This window comes from Bufo bufo, chromosome 3 (genome assembly GCF_905171765.1).
Source record: "Bufo bufo chromosome 3, aBufBuf1.1, whole genome shotgun sequence".
NCBI classification, from domain to species: domain Eukaryota; kingdom Metazoa; phylum Chordata; class Amphibia; order Anura; family Bufonidae; genus Bufo; species Bufo bufo.
The window spans coordinates 569,763,585-569,777,933 of NC_053391.1; the positions used below are offsets into that span (position 1 = coordinate 569,763,585).

The following is a 14,349-nucleotide window of genomic DNA, read 5'->3' on the forward strand; positions in this document are numbered from 1 at the left end:
TTACTGTGTGGAGGCAGAGTGGGAGAAATTACTGTTGAGGGTAGTGTGGGAGAAACTACTGTATGGGGGTAGTGTGAGGGGAATTACTGTGTTGGGGAAAATACTATGTGGGGGCAGTGTGGGAGAAATTACTGTAGAGGCAGTGTAGGAGAAATTACTGTGTTGGGGCAGTGTGGGGGAAATTACTGTGTGGGGGCAGTGTGGGGGAAATTACTGTGTGGGGGCAGTGTGGAGGAAATTACTGTATGGGGGAAATTACTATATGGGGGCAGTGTGGGGGAAATTTCTGTATGGGGGAAATTACTGTATGGGGCAGTGTGTGGGAAATTACTGTGTGGGGGAAATTACTGTTTGGGGCAGTGTGGGGGAAATTACTGTGTGAGGGAAATTACTGTATGGGGCAGTTTGGGGGAAATTACTGTGGGGGACATCACTGTGGGGGCAGTGTGGGGAAAACTACTGTATGGGGGCAGTGTGGGGAAAATTACTGTATGGGGAAATTACTGTATGGGGAAATTACTGTTTGGGGGCAGTGTGAGGGAAATTACTGTTTGGGGGAAATTACTGTATGGGGCAGTTTGGGGGACATTACTGTGGGGGGCAGTGTGGGGAAAACTACTGTATGGGGGCAGTGTGGGGGAAATTACTGTGTGGGGAAATTGCTATATGGGGCAGTGTGGGGGAAACTACTGTATGGGGGCAGTGTGGGGGAAATTACTGTATGGGGCAGTGTGGGGGAAATTACTGTGTGGGGGAAATTACTGTATGAGGCAGTTTGGGGGAAATTACTGTGGGGAATATTACTGTGGGGGGCAGTGTGGGGGAAACTACTGTATGGGGGCAGTGTGGGGGAAATTACTGTGTGGGGCAAATTGCTATATGGGGGCAGTGTGGGGGAAAAACTGTATGGGGCAGTGTGGGGGAAATGACTGTATGGGGCGAGTGTGGGGAAATTACTGTATGGGGCAGTGTGGGGGAAATTACTGTGGGGGGCAGTGTGGGGGAAACTACTTTATGGGGGTAGTGTGGGGGAAATTACTGTGTGGGGGAAATTGCTATATGGGGCAGTGTGGGGGAAACTACTGTATGGGGGCAGTGTGGGGGGAATTACTGTATGGGCCAGTTTGGGGGAAATTACTGTGGGGGACATTACTGTGGGGGGCAGTGTGAGGGAAACTACTGTATGGGGGCAGTGTGGGGAAAATTACTGTGTGGGGCAAATTGCTATATGGGGCAGTATGGGGGTAGTGTGGGGGAAATTACTGTGTGGGGGCAGTATGGGGGAAATTACTGTGTGGGGGCATTTTGGGGGAAACTGCTGTATATGGGCAGTGAGGGGAAATTACTGTGTGGTTCAAATTACTATATGGGGGCAGTGTGGGGGAAACGACTGTATGGGGCAGTGTGGGGGAAATTACTGTGTGGGGCAAATTACTATATGGGGCAGTGTGGGGGAAACTACTGTGTGGGGAAAATTACTGTGTGGGGGCAAATTACTATGGGGGGAATACTATGTGGATTCAGTGTGGGGGAAATTACTATATGGTGCAGCGTGGGGAGCATTGTTATTGGGGAGGTTCTGTAGGGGCAATTCTATTATTTCTGGGGACACTATACAGGGATTATTACCTGGAGTACAATATAGGGTGTTATTATTACTGGGGGCACTCGAGGGGACATTATAACTGCTGTAGATACTAAAGGGACATTTGGGGTAATTTATCAAACTGGCATAAAGTAGAACTGGCTTAGTTGCCCATAGCAACCAATCAGATTCCACCTTTCATATTTGACAGCTCTTTTGGAAATCCAGTTCTATTTTACACCAGTTTGATAAATTACCCCAATTATGTCTACTGGGGTCACTATTTTTTCAGCAGTATAGTACCTGGGGCATTGGGGGGCACAACGGGCACAGTATTGGGGGTGGCAGCAGGATGACACTGTGGGGACACCAGGATGGGGGGGGGGGGTTGATGGAAAAAGTGAGAAATCTAGCATGTCTGTGTTACAAACTCTGTAGAGACGAGATGCGGCTGAAAGAATTTGTCATGGTGGTCTAATGGAGGAGAAGAGGAAAGAGAAGGTCTACATGCCAGGAGATGTCCCTGGATGTAAGAGGTATGGGGGGAGGTGCCAGAGAAAGGACCCGCCCCAGGTGCCAAACACCCTAGGCACGCCAGTGCTACAAATTACTGATTGGTGCACTAAGTATTGTTGTGAACTTGTGACATCACAGCACTATGTCTGTAGCATGTATGTATGGACAGCAGAACCTGTTATATAACCTACACTGACTATCTCCCACTAACAATCTGTATTATATACAGTACAGACCAAAAGTTTGGACACACCTTCTCATTCAAAGAGTTTTCTTTATTTTCATGACTATGAAAATTGTAGATTCACACTGAAGGCATCAAAACTATGAATTAACACATGTGGAATTATATAAATAACAAACAAGTGTGAAACAACTGAAAATATGTCATATTCTAGGTTCTTCAAAGTAGCCACCTTTTGCTTTGATTACTGCTTTGCACACTCTTGGCATTCTCTTGATGAGCTTCAAGAGGTAGTCCCCTGAAATGGTTTTCACTTCACAGGTGTGCCCTGTCAGGTTTAATAAGTGGGATTTCTTGCCTTATAAATGGGGTTGGGACCATCAGTGGCGTTGAGGAGAAGTCAGGTGGATACACAGCTAATAGTCCTACTGAATAGACTGTTAGAATTTGTATTATGGCAAGAAAAAAGCAGCTAAGTAAAGAAAAACGAGTGGCCATCATTACTTTAAGAAATGAAGGTCAGTCAGTCAGCCGAAACATGTGGAATTATATAAATAACAAACAAGTGTGAAACAACTGAAAATATGTCATATTCTAGGTTCTTCAAAGTAGCCACCTTTTGCTTTGATTACTGCTTTGCACACTCTTGGCATTCTCTTGATGAGCTTCAAGAGGTAGTCCCCTGAAATGGTTTTCACTTCACAGGTGTGCCCTGTCAGGTTTAATAAGTGGGATTTCTTGCCTTATAAATGGGGTTGGGACCATCAGTGGCGTTGAGGAGAAGTCAGGTGGATACACAGCTAATAGTCCTACTGAATAGACTGTTAGAATTTGTATTATGGCAAGAAAAAAGCAGCTAAGTAAAGAAAAACGAGTGGCCATCATTACTTTAAGAAATGAAGGTCAGTCAGTCAGCCGAAAAATTGGGAAAACTTTGAAAGTAAGGGCTATTTGACCATGAAGGAGAGTGATGGGGTGCTGCGCCAGATGACCTAGCCTCCACAGTCACCGGACCTGAACCCAATTGAGATGGTTTGGGGTGAGCTGGACCACAGAGTGAAGGCAAAAGGGCCAACAAGTGCTAAGCATCTCTGGGAACTCCTTCAAGACTGTTGGAAGACCATTTCAGGGGACTACCTCTTGAAGCTCCTCAAGAGAATGCCAAGAGTGTGCAAAGCAGTAATCAAAGCAAAAGGTGGCTACTTTGAAGAACCTAGAATATGACATATTTTCAGTTGTTTCACACTTGTTTGTTATGTATATAATTCCACATGTGTTAATTCATAGTTTTGATGCCTTCATAGTCATGAAAATAAAGAAAACTCTTTGAATGAGAAGGTGTGTCAAACTTTTGGTCTGTACTGTATATATATATAAGCTAACAAACTAACTATCTAATGTAATTATTTAATCATTACATTATCCTGTGGATAGGGGATAACTTGGTCTAAACAGAATACTCCTTTAAAGATGAAGATATATAAGAGAGTGTTTATATTAAATGTGATAATTTCCCATCTCATCCTTAAGAATGTATCCATGTACTGTAGAGTCGGGAGAGTAATAGTTACATAACAGTGCATCATTCGCAGATTCCCCCATAACAGTTTGTCACCGACAGATCCCCCATAACAGTATGGCAGCAACAGATCCCCCATAACAGTGTGTCTGCAGCAGATCTCCCCATAACAGTGTGTCAGCAGCAGATCTCCCCATAACAGTGTGTCAGCAGTAGATCTCCCCATAACAGTGCATCATCCTCAGATCCCCCCATAACAATTGTTCATCCGCAGATCCCCCTATGATAGTGCGCAATCTGCTGATTCCCCCATAAGAGTGCTTCACCCGCAGATCCCCTATAACAATGTGTCAGCAGCAGATCTCCCATAACAGTGTGTCAGCAGTAGATCTCCCATAACAGTGTGTCAGCAGCAGATCCCCACCATAACCGTGTGTCGGCAGCAGATCTCCCCATAACAGTGCATCATCCCCCTATGACAGTGCGTGATCCGCAGATTCCCCCATAAGAGTGCGTCACCCGAAGATCCCCCCATAACAGTGTGTTAGCAGCAGATCCCCCTATAATAGTACATCATCCACAGATCCCCCATAACAATATTTCATCTGCAGATCCCCTCTTAACAGTGCATCAGCAGCAGATCCCCCACATCAGTGTGTCAGCAGCAGATCCCCCATTACATTGTGTTATCCATAGATACCCCATAACAGTGTGTCAGCAGAAGATTTCCCCATTACAATGTATTATGGATTCCCACATAAGTGTATAAGCCAGGCATCAATATAACAAAATAATAGCAAAGACAGGTGCACTCTGCGGTCTTACTAAACCCTCAAACTGATTTTAAAATCGAGAGATTAGCCAACATATCCTACGGTGTAGGACATGTCTGAGCCCGACCACCGCGCCAAGGTTTCTCAAGTAGCTCAGGGACCTAACACTCACCTACCTGTGCCATATGGGCATTACTAGGAGCAAGTGGGCAAATTACAGGAGCATGAGGCCGACTCACAAACAACTCACCAGTTACCTCCAGCATGTGGCCATGCTAGCAATGGGAGGAGGGAGGAGTCTGCGAGTCCCACTCAAGACTGGATGATATGGCCCAGGCCTCGCAGGTGCACCTAAATGTAGCCTGTAGATGGAAAACAGGCACATTTAAATTGGAGTTTATACACCTCCAAGCATCTCTATAAATACAAACTGAAAAGAATGGCGTGGTATTAAACAAGCAGGAAGTGCTCAAACCCACATGCAGTTGTGCATATACACTGCGTGCAGAATTATTAGGCAAATGAGTATTTTGACCACATCATCCTCTTTATGCATGTTGTCTTACTCCAAGCTGTATAGGCTCGAAAGCCTACTACCAATTAAGCATATTAGGTGATGTGCATCTCTGTAATGAGAAGGGGTGTGGTCTAATGACATCAACACCCTATATTAGGTGTGCATAATTATTAGGCAACTTCCTTTCCTTTGGCAAAATGGGTCAAAAGAAGGACTTGACAGGCTCAGAAAAGTCAAAAATAGTGAGATATCTTGCAGAGGGATGCAGCACTCTTAAAATTGCAAATCTTCTGAAGCGTGATCATCGAACAATCAAGCGTTTCATTCAAAATAGTCAACAGGGTCGCAAGAAGCGTGTGGAAAAACCAAGGCGCAAAATAACTGCCCATGAACTGAGAAAAGTCAAGCGTGCAGCTGCCAAGATGCCACTTGCCACCAGTTTGGCCATATTTCAGAGCTGCAACATCACTGGAGTGCCCAAAAGCACAAGGTGTGCAATACTCAGAGACATGGCCAAGGTAAGAAAGGCTGAAAGACGACCACCACTGAACAAGACACACAAGCTGAAACGTCAAGACTGATTTTTCTAAGGTTTTATGGACTGATGAAATGAGAGTGAGTCTTGATGGGCCAGATGGATGGGCCCGTGGCTGGATTGGTAAAGGGCAGAGAGCTCCAGTCCGACTCAGACGCCAACAAGGTGGAGGTGGAGTACTGGTTTGGGCTGGTATCATCAAAGATGAGCTTGTGGGGCCTTTTCGGGTTGAGGATGGAGTCAAGCTCAACTCCCAGTCCTACTGCCAGTTTCTGGAAGACACCTTCTTCAAGCAGTGGTACAGGAAGAAGTCTGCATCCTTCAAGAAAAACATGATTTTCATGCAGGACAATGCTCCATCACACGCGTCCAAGTACTCCACAGCGTGGCTGGCAAGAAAGGGTATAAAAGAAGAAAATCTAATGACATGGCCTCCTTGTTCACCTGATCTGAACCCCATTGAGAACCTGTGGTCCATCATCAAATGTGAGATTTACAAGGAGGGAAAACAGTACACCTCTCTGAACAGTGTCTGGGAGGCTGTGGTTGCTGCTGCACGCAATGTTGATGGTGAACAGATCAAAACACTGACAGAATCCATGGATGGCAGGCTTTTGAGTGTCCTTGCAAAGAAAGGTGGCTATATTGGTCACTGATTTGTTTTTGTTTTGTTTTTGAATGTCAGAAATGTATATTTGTGAATGTTGAGATGTTATATTGGTTTCACTGGTAAAAATAAATAATTGAAATGGGTATATATTTGTTTTTTGTTAAGTTGCCTAATAATTATGCACAGTAATAGTCACCTGTACACATAGATATCCCCCTAAAATAGCTAAAACTAAAAACAAACTAAAATCTACTTCCAAAAATATTCAGCTTTGATATTAATGAGTTTTTTGGGTTCATTGAGAACATGGTTGTTGTTCAATAATAAAATTAATCCTCAAAAATACAACTTGCCTAATAATTCTGCACTCCCTATATATAGGGGAGCAAATCCTGCACTTGTGGCCCGTTCCTAATGACGATCCCCAGCAAAAATTTGCTGGGGATCGTCATTAGCAACGGGCCACAAGTGCAAGATTTGCTCCCCTATATATATGCACAACTGCATGTGGGTTTGAGCACTTCCTGCTTGTTTAATACCACGCCATTCTTTTCAGTTTGTATTTATAAGCCAGGCATCCTCAAACTGCGGCCCTCCAGCTGTTGTAAAACGACAACTCCCACAATGCCCTGCTGTAAGCTGATACCTGCGGGCTGTTCGGGCAAGCTGGGAGTTGTAGTTTTGCAACAGCTGGAGGGCTGCAGTTTGAGGATGCGTGGTATAAGCAGTAGTTCCCCCAAAACATTGTGTCGTCAGCACATCCCCCCCCATACGTGTTTCAGCAGCAGATCCCACATAACAGGGTGCCATCCACAGATCCCCCCATAACAGTGTGTCAGCAGCAGAACCCCCTATAAGTGTATCAGCTGAAGATGCCCCATAACATTGTGAAATATTATTATGTTATCTTATTACATATTTTACCAAATCTTTTTATTCAAAATATTTTTTTCTTATTTTCCTCCTCTAAAACCTAGACATGTGTTATCATCAGGTGTGTCTTGAAAAAACAAAAAAATACGGTAATTACCAATAGCAGTAAGTAGGACATTAAAGAGCTCTGGGGATACAATTGTCTTAAAGAGGGCATGTCAGCAGCATCAACCCCATTTAATCAGTTTTATTGTGTTTTATAGATGATCCTACTGATAAAAGCAATATTGTATGGCACAGTTTTATTCTGTATGCAAATTAGGGCTTAAGTGCACTGATGGGCAATGATACAAATGATATAAAGTATATGGTTCAAGAAGTTACCGTTCCATTCATTCTAGTGCAACTAAGTTATAAACAGCATTCCATCATTTTACTTGATACATGAGGCATTATTTTCTATTAAAGGGATTGTGAGCCAATAATTTTTATTTTTACATTTGCCCAGAATGGCATAATAAAGTTTATATAAAGGGATACTCCTCCCACTTGTGACTCACTCTGTGAAGATTGTGCTGTAGATTCATGTGCAGATTACATTCCCCATTGAAATAAAGTAACTCTTGTAACAGACTCTGCTCCAGAAGTCAGGCAAACAGGTAGGAAAGACTGTAGCCTGATGAGTTCATCTGTTCTGGAGCAGAGAAGCAGAAGGAGGCTTGTCTGGAGAGCCAATTAGTGAGATCTGTGCTCTATTTAAATCCTGCTCTGGGACTGTTCTTTGCCTGTTATTGCACATGCTACCTTGTTCCTGTGCGTTTGTTAGCTCTGCTTGTAGTAAGTATTCTTGTGTTTTTTGCCTGGTTTGTTTAAGCAACTACTCATTGCCTTTTCCTTGTTTGCTACTGTGTTTGATCTCGGACTGTCCTATGACCATTATCCTTCTTTTCATCCTTGCTAGTATGACTACTCAACCTGTCCGCTCCAGCTGCCAGAGGCCACCTACTGAATGCAAGAACAGATTCCACACCACCCGCAGAGACCACTCAAGGTTAATGGGGTTCTCCCGGACTTAAGAAAATGAAAATACTTAAATAATACTTCGAGGGAGCAATCATCAGGGGGAACAAAATGGCTGCTGTCCTATTAGTTCACACAAAACCTGTCCTAATCACACAGGAGGACAAATTACTTCACAACACTGAGGTAAAGAGCTGCCTCATCCTCCTCTTTGCTCTTGTCAGTGATTATGATCCTGAATACAGCTGATAAGAACGTTAGCTAAATCTCTGGGGAATTTAGTTCAGAGGAGACATTAAGTACAGAGATTATGGACAGGACAGACTGTGGTGATATGGAGCTGTGGTAATGGAGACTGCATACAAGTGCTGCTGCTCATTACCACCACCCTCCTCTCTGTAATTCATGTCTCCTCATTATTTCCATTCCCACAGAGCCGGACAGGAGGATGAGGCAGCTCTTTAGCTCAGTGTTGTGAAGTAACTTGTCCTCCTGTGTGATTAGGACAGGTTCTGTGTGTACTGGTAGGACGGCGGCAATGTTATTTCTCCTAGTGATTGCTCCATAGACAAAACTAGCCCCTCTAACTAATGAAACATATTTGGGAATATATTCATTATAATAAATAGTAATTAAGTATTTTCATTTTCTTAATTCCCGGACAACCCCTTTAAGTAGATAGGTTCCTGATAGTGGGATTGCTCTTATCAGGGAAGCTATTCCATTGTAGGCAGGGCCATATAGTGATAGGGGTGTCACCAGCTTTTGTTGAAGTGGGTAGCTAGTGCCAAGTCTGGCAGTGGGTACACAGTTTGCTGGACAGGTTAGTCGGTCTCTCTTATCAGTCTCTCTAAAACTACATGTCTTTGTGGTCCTTCTATGAACATGAAATAAGTGTAGTTTGCACAGACTTGGTAAGATCCCTCGAAAATATGGGAACACTATTTGACTGTTCTATATTTTTAAAAGTCTGTTTGCCGTTTCATATTTTAATTATACACTGCCTACACTTTTGGAAAACAAGAAAATACATGATGATTAGTGATGTCGCGAACATAAAATTTTCAGTTCGCGAACAGCGAACGCGAACTTCCGCAAATGTTCGCGAACTGGCGAACCGGGCGAACCGCCATAGACTTCAATAGACAGGCGAATTTTAAAACCCACAGGGACTCTTTCTGGCCACAATAGTGATGAGAAAGTTGTTTCAAGGGGTCTAACACCTGGACTGTGGCATGCCGGAGGGGGATCTATGGCAAAACTCCCATGGAAAATTACGTAGTGGACGCAGAGTCGGGTTTTAATCCATAAAGGGCATAAATCAACTAACATTCCTAAATTGTTTGGAATAACGTGCTTTAAAACATCCAGTGTGTGTATACGATCAGGTATGATGTTACGCCCGCATCACAGACATTGACAGACCAAACTCCCCTTTTAATGCACCGCAAACAGTTCATTTGCACAACCGCAAACTCCCCATTTGCACAAGGTTGGATACCAAGCTAGCCACGTCCCGGTGATGTCATTGAAGGTTTCTTCCTCCACCCAGCCACGTACAACACCAAGGGTCCCCGAAAGGTCAATTGAATTGATTTTTCGAACGGGGAGATGGTTAAAAAAACGCTGGCTCCCTCCCCTTTGTTTTTATCCACGGTGACTGCGTCTGCGCCGTGCAATTTACTGTCACACCCGATATGAGTGGTATTTTCTGTAGTACTATTCTCATCAGTTTAATCCCTCTAACATCCCCAATCTGGGGGCCATTTATTAAATAGATTTTTTGAACGGGGAGATGGTTAAAAAAACGCTGGCTCCCTCCACCGATATGAGTGGTATTTTCTGTAGTATTATTCTCATCAGTTTAATCCCTGTTACGTCCCATATCAGGAATTGCCTTTTATGAAAAAAAATTTAGGCCGGGTACCTTCGACTGCCTTCACAGTGACAGACCAAACTCTCATACACTAAACTGAATTGATTTCAGGAACCGGGAGATGGAAAAAGCAGCTTGGTCGGTCCTCTTACTCCCAAATTGGGGCACTGCGCGTATCAGTGGTTGGCACTGGCAGTGGGCACACTACAGTCAGTGGAAGAGGGCCTGACACACACTGGCAGCAGGCAAGCAACTGAAATTACACTAAAGTGTAAAAATTAAATGCCTTATTTATCGGCAAGCTACTGTGCCACCCGGTATGAGTGGTTGGCACTGGCAGTGGGCACACTACAGTCAGTGGAAGAGGGCCTGACACACTGACTGGCAGCAGGCAAGCAACTGAATTTAGACTACTGTCTAAAAATTAAATGCCTTATTTATCGGCAAGCTACTGTGCCACCCGGTATCAGTGGTTGGCACTGGCAGTGGGCACACTACAGTCAGTGGAAGCGGGCCTGACACACACTGGCAGCAGGCAAGCAACTGAAATTACACTAAAGTGTAAAAATTAAATGCCTTATTTATCGACAAGCTACTGTGCCACCCGGTATCAGTGGTTGGCACTGGCAGTGGGCACACTACAGTCAGTGGAAGCGGGCCTGACACACACTGGCAGCAGGCAAGCAACTGAATTTAGACTACTGTCTAAAAATTAAATGCCTTATTTATCGGCAAGCTACTGTGCCACCCGGTATCAGTGGTTGGCACTGGCAGTGGGCACACTACAGTCAGTAGAAGCGGGCCTGACACACACTGGCAGCAGGCAAGCAACTGAAATTACACTAAAGTGTAAAAATTAAATGCCTTATTTATCGGCAAGCTACTGTGCCACCCGGTATGAGTGGTTGGCACTGGCAGTGGGCACACTACAGTCAGTGGAAGAGGGCCTGACACACTGACTGGCAGCAGGCAAGCAACTGAATTTAGACTACTGTCTAAAAATTAAATGCCTTATTTATCGGCAAGCTACTGTGCCACCCGGTATCAGTGGTTGGCACTGGCAGTGGGCACACTACAGTCAGTGGAAGCGGGCCTGACACACACTGGCAGCAGGCAAGCAACTGAAATTACACTAAAGTGTAAAAATTAAATGCCTTATTTATCGACAAGCTACTGTGCCACCCGGTATCAGTGGTTGGCACTGGCAGTGGGCACACTACAGTCAGTGGAAGCGGGCCTGACACACACTGGCAGCAGGCAAGCAACTGAATTTAGACTACTGTCTAAAAATTAAATGCCTTATTTATCGGCAAGCTACTGTGCCACCCGGTATCAGTGGTTGGCACTGGCAGTGGGCACACTACAGTCAGTAGAAGCGGGCCTGACACACACTGGCAGCAGGCAAGCAACTGAAATTACACTAAAGTGTAAAAATTAAATGCCTTATTTATCGGCAAGCTACTGTGCCACCCGGTATGAGTGGTTGGCACTGGCAGTGGGCACACTACAGTCAGTGGAAGAGGGCCTGACACACTGACTGGCAGCAGGCAAGCAACTGAATTTAGACTACTGTCTAAAAATTAAATGCCTTATTTATCGGCAAGCTACTGTGCCACCCGGTATCAGTGGTTGGCACTGGCAGTGGGCACACTACAGTCAGTTGAAGTCGGCCTGACACACACTAGCAGCAGGCAAGCAGCTGAAATTACACTAAAGTGTAAAAATTAAATGCCTTTTTTATGCAAAGTCCTGTGCCAGCCGGTATGAGTGGTGGGCACTGGCAGTGGGCACACTACAGTCAGTGGAAGTCAGCCTGACACACACTGGCAGGCAACTAACCTTAGATTAAAGTGTAAAAATTAAGTGCCTATTTTTTAAGCAAAGTCCTGTGCCACTCGGTATGACAGGGGTGGGCACTGGCAGTGGGCACACTACAGTCAGTTGAAGTCGGCCTGACACACACTAGCAGCAGGCAAGCAGCTGAAATTACACTAAAGTGTAAAAATTAAATGCCTTTTTTATGCAAAGTCCTGTGCCAGCCGGTATGAGTGGTGGGCACTGGCAGTGGGCACACTACAGTCAGTGGAAGTCAGCCTGACACACACTGGCAGGCAACTAACCTTAGATTAAAGTGTAAAAATTAAGTGCCTATTTTTTAAGCAAAGTCCTGTGCCACTCGGTATGACAGGGGTGGGCACTGGCAGTGGGCACACTACAGTCAGTTGAAGTCGGCCTGACACACACTAGCAGCAGGCAAGCAGCTGAAATTACATTAAAGTGTAAAAATTAAATGCCTTTTTTAAGCAAAGTCCTGTGCCAGCCGGTATGAGTGGTGGGCACTGGCAGTGGGCACACTACAGTCAGTGGAAGTCAGCCTGACACACACTGGCAGGCAACTAACCTTAGATTAAAGTGTAAAAATTAAGTGCCTATTTTTTAAGCAAAGTCCTGTGCCACTCGGGATGACAGGGGTGGGCACTGGCAGTGGGCACACTACAGTCAGTTGAAGTCGGCCTGACACACACTGGCAGGCAACTAACCTTAGATTAAAGTGTAAAAATGAAGTGCCTTTTTTTTAAGCAAAGTCCTGTGCCACACGGGATGACAGGGGTGGGCACTGGCAGTGGGCACACTACAGTCAGTTGAAGTCGGCCTGACACACACTAGCAGCAGGCAAGCAGCTGAAATTACACTAAAGTGTAAAAATTAAATGCCTTTTTTATGCAAAGTCCTGTGCCAGCCGGTATGAGTGGTGGGCACTGGCAGTGGGCACACTACAGTCAGTGGAAGTCAGCCTGACACACACTGGCAGGCAACTAACCTTAGATTAAAGTGTAAAAATTAAGTGCCTTTTTTTAAGCAAAGTCCTGTGCCACACGGAATGACAGGGGTGAGCACTGGCAGTGGGCACACTACAGTCTGTGGGCCTGCAGCTCCTCACACACAGGCAGGCCAGGCAACTGCAATATGTATATAAAGGAAAAAAAAAAAGCAGACTAATGTTGCAGCCCTAAAAAGGGCTTTTTGGGGTGCTGTCAGGACGCTGTCCTTACAGCAGAGATCAGATGAGTCTTTCAGGACTGGAGTGGACACTGAATTCACTAGCCTAGCTATCGATTTCCCAATTAAATCAGCAGCAGTTACACTGTCCCTCCTCTCACTAAGACTGCAGCTTCAGAATGAATCTAAAATGGATGCTGTGCAGGAGGTGGGAGGGTCTGGGAGGGAGGGTATGCTGCTGATTGGCTGGAATGTGTCTGCTGACTGTGAGGTACAGGGTCAAAGTTTGCTCAATGATGATGTATAGGGGGCGGACCGAACATCGCATGTGTTCGCCCGGCAGAGGCGAACGCGAACAAGCTATGTTCGCCGGGAACTGTTCGCCGTCGGATAGTTCGGGCCATCTCTAATGATGATTACCTGAGACTATCAGATAAAGCTTCAACGCCAAATTTGGATGGACCGTATCCTCCCCCAATGATAGATAGTCTTCCTCCACAGCTGGAGACATTGACAATTCTCCCCCTTGCCTTTATGATGAGAGGCAACAAGTTCACTGTCACATCAAAGAGTCCCACTAAATTTATGTTCAGCACCCTCTCAACATCTGCTCTTGTTTGCCATGCATTAGGCCCTGTGTATGCAAAGCCAGCATTGTTCACAAGACCCCATAAACCTGGAAAACATTGGAGATAAATGATTAACAATTCGTTTAATAAACTATTGAGAGTTTAAGACATTGGTCTGTGGTCACCATCCACCAGGTACAGTAGACACATATATGCTCAGATAAGAAAAGCACTGTACTTTTCATTAATACCATTATGGGGTGTGCATAACTTTTTGATCACTTTTTATTAAATTTGTTTGTGGAAGGTCAAGCGACTAAAAAGCGTCAAATCGGCTATTTTGTCAGTTTTTTAATTTATTTTATTTCGCTATTTGCCGTATGGGATAAGTTTTTAAAAATATTTGAATAGTATGGGCGTTTCACACGCAGCGATAAACATGATGTTTATTTTTTATATTTTCTATGTAGCTTTATTTTCATTTTGGGAAAGGGGAGTGATTTGATTTTTATATTTTATTTTTTTATATATTTAAAAACTTTTTTTTAATTCTTTTTAATAGTTCATCTAGTAAACTTGAACAAGCAATCATTAGATTGGTTCTTTCATAGACTAGAGTGCATTAGCATTGGAGTCTATGAGAATTTCACTATGTTCCTATGGAGCCCTGCCACAGTCATGGTCTCCATAGGAACCTATGTGCGACAGCCACGGCTAATTCAGGAGGACTGAGGCTGCTGCACACACCATATGATTGCCCTGATCCTCCGTA

At 44.5% G+C, this 14,349-nt stretch overlaps 1 protein-coding gene across 1 annotated transcript in view; it reads right to left on the reverse strand.

Moving 5' to 3' along the window:
- Positions 1-14,349, reverse strand: part of LOC120996037 (retinol dehydrogenase 7-like) — a 52,443-nt gene that overhangs the window by 6,303 nt on the left and 31,791 nt on the right. Inside the window, exon 3 of the mRNA XM_040425699.1 lies at positions 13,429-13,684. Coding sequence (XP_040281633.1) covers positions 13,429-13,684 — 256 coding nt within the window. The remainder of the gene's footprint in view (positions 1-13,428; positions 13,685-14,349) is intronic.